At 42.8% G+C, this 2577-nt stretch overlaps 2 protein-coding genes across 2 annotated transcripts in view; both read left to right on the forward strand.

Moving 5' to 3' along the window:
- The window catches only part of SARC_09179 (hypothetical protein), a gene marked incomplete at its 5' end in the record, with an annotated part of 3493 nt that extends 2670 nt beyond the window's left edge, over positions 1–823 (forward strand). The window contains one exon of the mRNA XM_014296812.1: positions 622–823. Within this exon, the coding sequence (XP_014152287.1) occupies positions 622–816 (195 nt within the window). The remainder of the gene's footprint in view (positions 1–621) is intronic.
- Positions 824–1757: 934 nt separating this feature from the next.
- On the forward strand, positions 1758–2278 carry SARC_09180 (hypothetical protein; the record flags this gene model as incomplete). The annotated part of the gene is made up of 2 exons (XM_014296813.1): positions 1758–1832; positions 2081–2278. 2 exons carry the CDS (start codon positions 1758–1760, stop codon positions 2276–2278), a joined length of 273 nt encoding a protein of 90 aa, XP_014152288.1.
- Positions 2279–2577: the final 299 nt, after the last annotated feature.

A 2577-nucleotide genomic window follows, 5' to 3' on the forward strand; every position in this document is an offset into this window, starting at 1 on the left:
TATACTGTATACATCCATATTATTTATTCATACAGTTTTTTAAGCTAGCCGAAACACAAAGCAGTGATTCTGTAAAACAGAATTAATTAGTTTTTTGGATACGATTATTTCATAACTACCTGTGCAAATGTACATTTACTATTTTGCACTCATTTTCAGGGAAAATTTACATTGTTTTATGTCAAATCAGTCTGTATTCTACTTGAATTTATGAATAATCTTATAGTTTACCGATAAAAATAAGTCATATCTTAACAAAAGTAGACAACCCTGTTGCCTCTGATCTGCCCGGTCGCGATTCAGCCTGTTCAATTCCTGTACGAGTTAATGTAAAATATTTTGAATATTCAACGGAATCGAACCCTAACTCTGTCGTTCTTAGACTTCAATCTTTGCTAGTGCGGTATTGTGGTTTCATGCGTCCAACACTCATCGTTCGAAAAAGTGGCTATCTAGTACCATTTCATAGCATTCTGTACATCAGGCAAAACTAATGCTGAAACAATATGACGATGTCGCCTTTCTTTCGCGCAGGTGCGATCTTATGTATTTCACAGTTGTCTTTATAGTAGGCCAAATAAAACTGACCTACCATCAAACTTCTGTGTTTTTCATGTTCAGGTCCGGTTCAGTATATCCGATTCACATACCAGTGTTCGCAATCGCTTCGGCGATAATCTACGGAGACGCTTCTCCATGCAGCATAGTCGATCTGATGTGAACGATACAATTATGCACCGCTCTCGCGAAGATTTGCACTACGCTACAGTTGGCCCGGCGTCGCGCGAGAAACTCAACGGTGGATGTATTCAATAAAAATGAGATTAAATGGATGTATTCAAGAAAACTCGTTGTTCAGTTATGAGTGTTTTTGTATAAATATCCCCATCTACACAAAATATATACTTGCTCTGAAAAAGTAATAGCTATTTCAATCAATTGATAGAAATTATAAGCGCAATATTTACACAAATGCTGTGTGAAACACATATACACATACAGACATACACAGTTACGCATACTCGAGTGCGTATATCCACAAGAATTCAACTCTTATACAAGTATCTCGTGTGCGTTGCAAGATAATCGGTCCACCAATTTTTATGCTTATACGCCGGAGCTGATAATAACAGATACCGATTTGGGTTTTTGGTGTGAGGCTCATGTGGTGCGAGCGCACTTGGTGGCGAGACGCGCTGTCTTCGTCATGCCCGCATAATTTCGGACAGACTTCCCGCGAACGGCTCTACCCTGATCTGAAATATTATAGCAGGCTCTTGTATAAGTATACGGAAGTTCACAAGGTGTAGCATCTATATATGTAAGGTAGAGGTTTTACGCGTATGTATTTAATTACCATACTGAATAGAGAACTACTCAAAGATTAGGTATTTAAACATAGCATGGTGCCGGTGGGTACTCCTTTTAGTTGCAAATAGATGTAGCCATCAAACTTATCGACAATATCAACGAGTTGGTTTAGAGTGGATTTAACGCCTTACATGGTCAGTAGGTTTTGATTGCTTGCCTGTACAATTATTTCTCTCTTTATTTATTTTTACTTCGCGATCTCGTTCAGCTTTATTGCTAGTATGCCAGCCGTTACACAGTTCTCTGTTATGGGAGAAAGAATCGATGTGTATGAAGCAAAGAAGAGCCAACTCTTGATGCCGGTCCTCATCGGGCTCTACAATCGCAAGACGAACCGGGATTAGACAGGTGTAGACGAGGCCCAAGCGGAGAAAGTGCATGAAGCCATGACGCGCATGTTGTTCAGTGATGTCTTGCGGGATTCAGCGGGCCGCAATCTGCCCCGGAAACCCATCGCACACGTATACATTCATGCGTATTCTTGCCCGTTTTTCGCCATTGCATCGGTTCTTGCATGAAACGAGCACGCAGACCAAACGAGTTCTGATTCGCAACTGGAAAGGAAGACTTCGTTCTGCGCGGACATTTTCACTCAATTTGATTTTGTTGCTGCCTCGACAAGCCTTAATTGCAGCATTTTTCAAACAAGTCCTTCCTTGTAGGTACCTTGGGTACAGACCTGTTTCCGCCTACCACCGTGGTTCCATAGAGTGAACCATCAACCAATGAGACATCAGCGGACAAGAAGACCCGTCGTGTAGCTGAGAGGAAACTACACGCAGAGACGGTAGCACAAACTACTGCACCAGCAAGTGCCCTGCGCTTAACAGGCTCCAACCATGCCCCGAATCGTGTCAAACTTATCCTTACCACAGTTTTGCCCTGTAAACTGTCAAAAGAAGCGTAGCAATAAAAGAACCAGTGCTGAAATGCAGATCGCCACTGGCAATGTTTCTCTCAAGATCATCTGCCCTTTCTCTGTTCATCCGTTCTTTGAAAAGGCAGTCTTCAGTGGTCTCAAAGTTGCGGTCGACGCCTCGAAGACTTCATCAAAGGAACCTTTAAAGACACGCTTTATACTCTCTCGCCTGCCGCGATTTATGCACTCAATGGTCTCGCGGGGGCCTTGGACTGGACACGCCAATTCCATACTCCACTCTACAGGGGGGCTTCTAGTAGGACCCAGGGTCGACTGCAGAACCGCCT

This window comes from Sphaeroforma arctica (assembly GCF_001186125.1).
Source record: "Sphaeroforma arctica JP610 unplaced genomic scaffold supercont1.903, whole genome shotgun sequence".
In the NCBI taxonomy this organism is placed as follows: domain Eukaryota; class Ichthyosporea; order Ichthyophonida; genus Sphaeroforma; species Sphaeroforma arctica.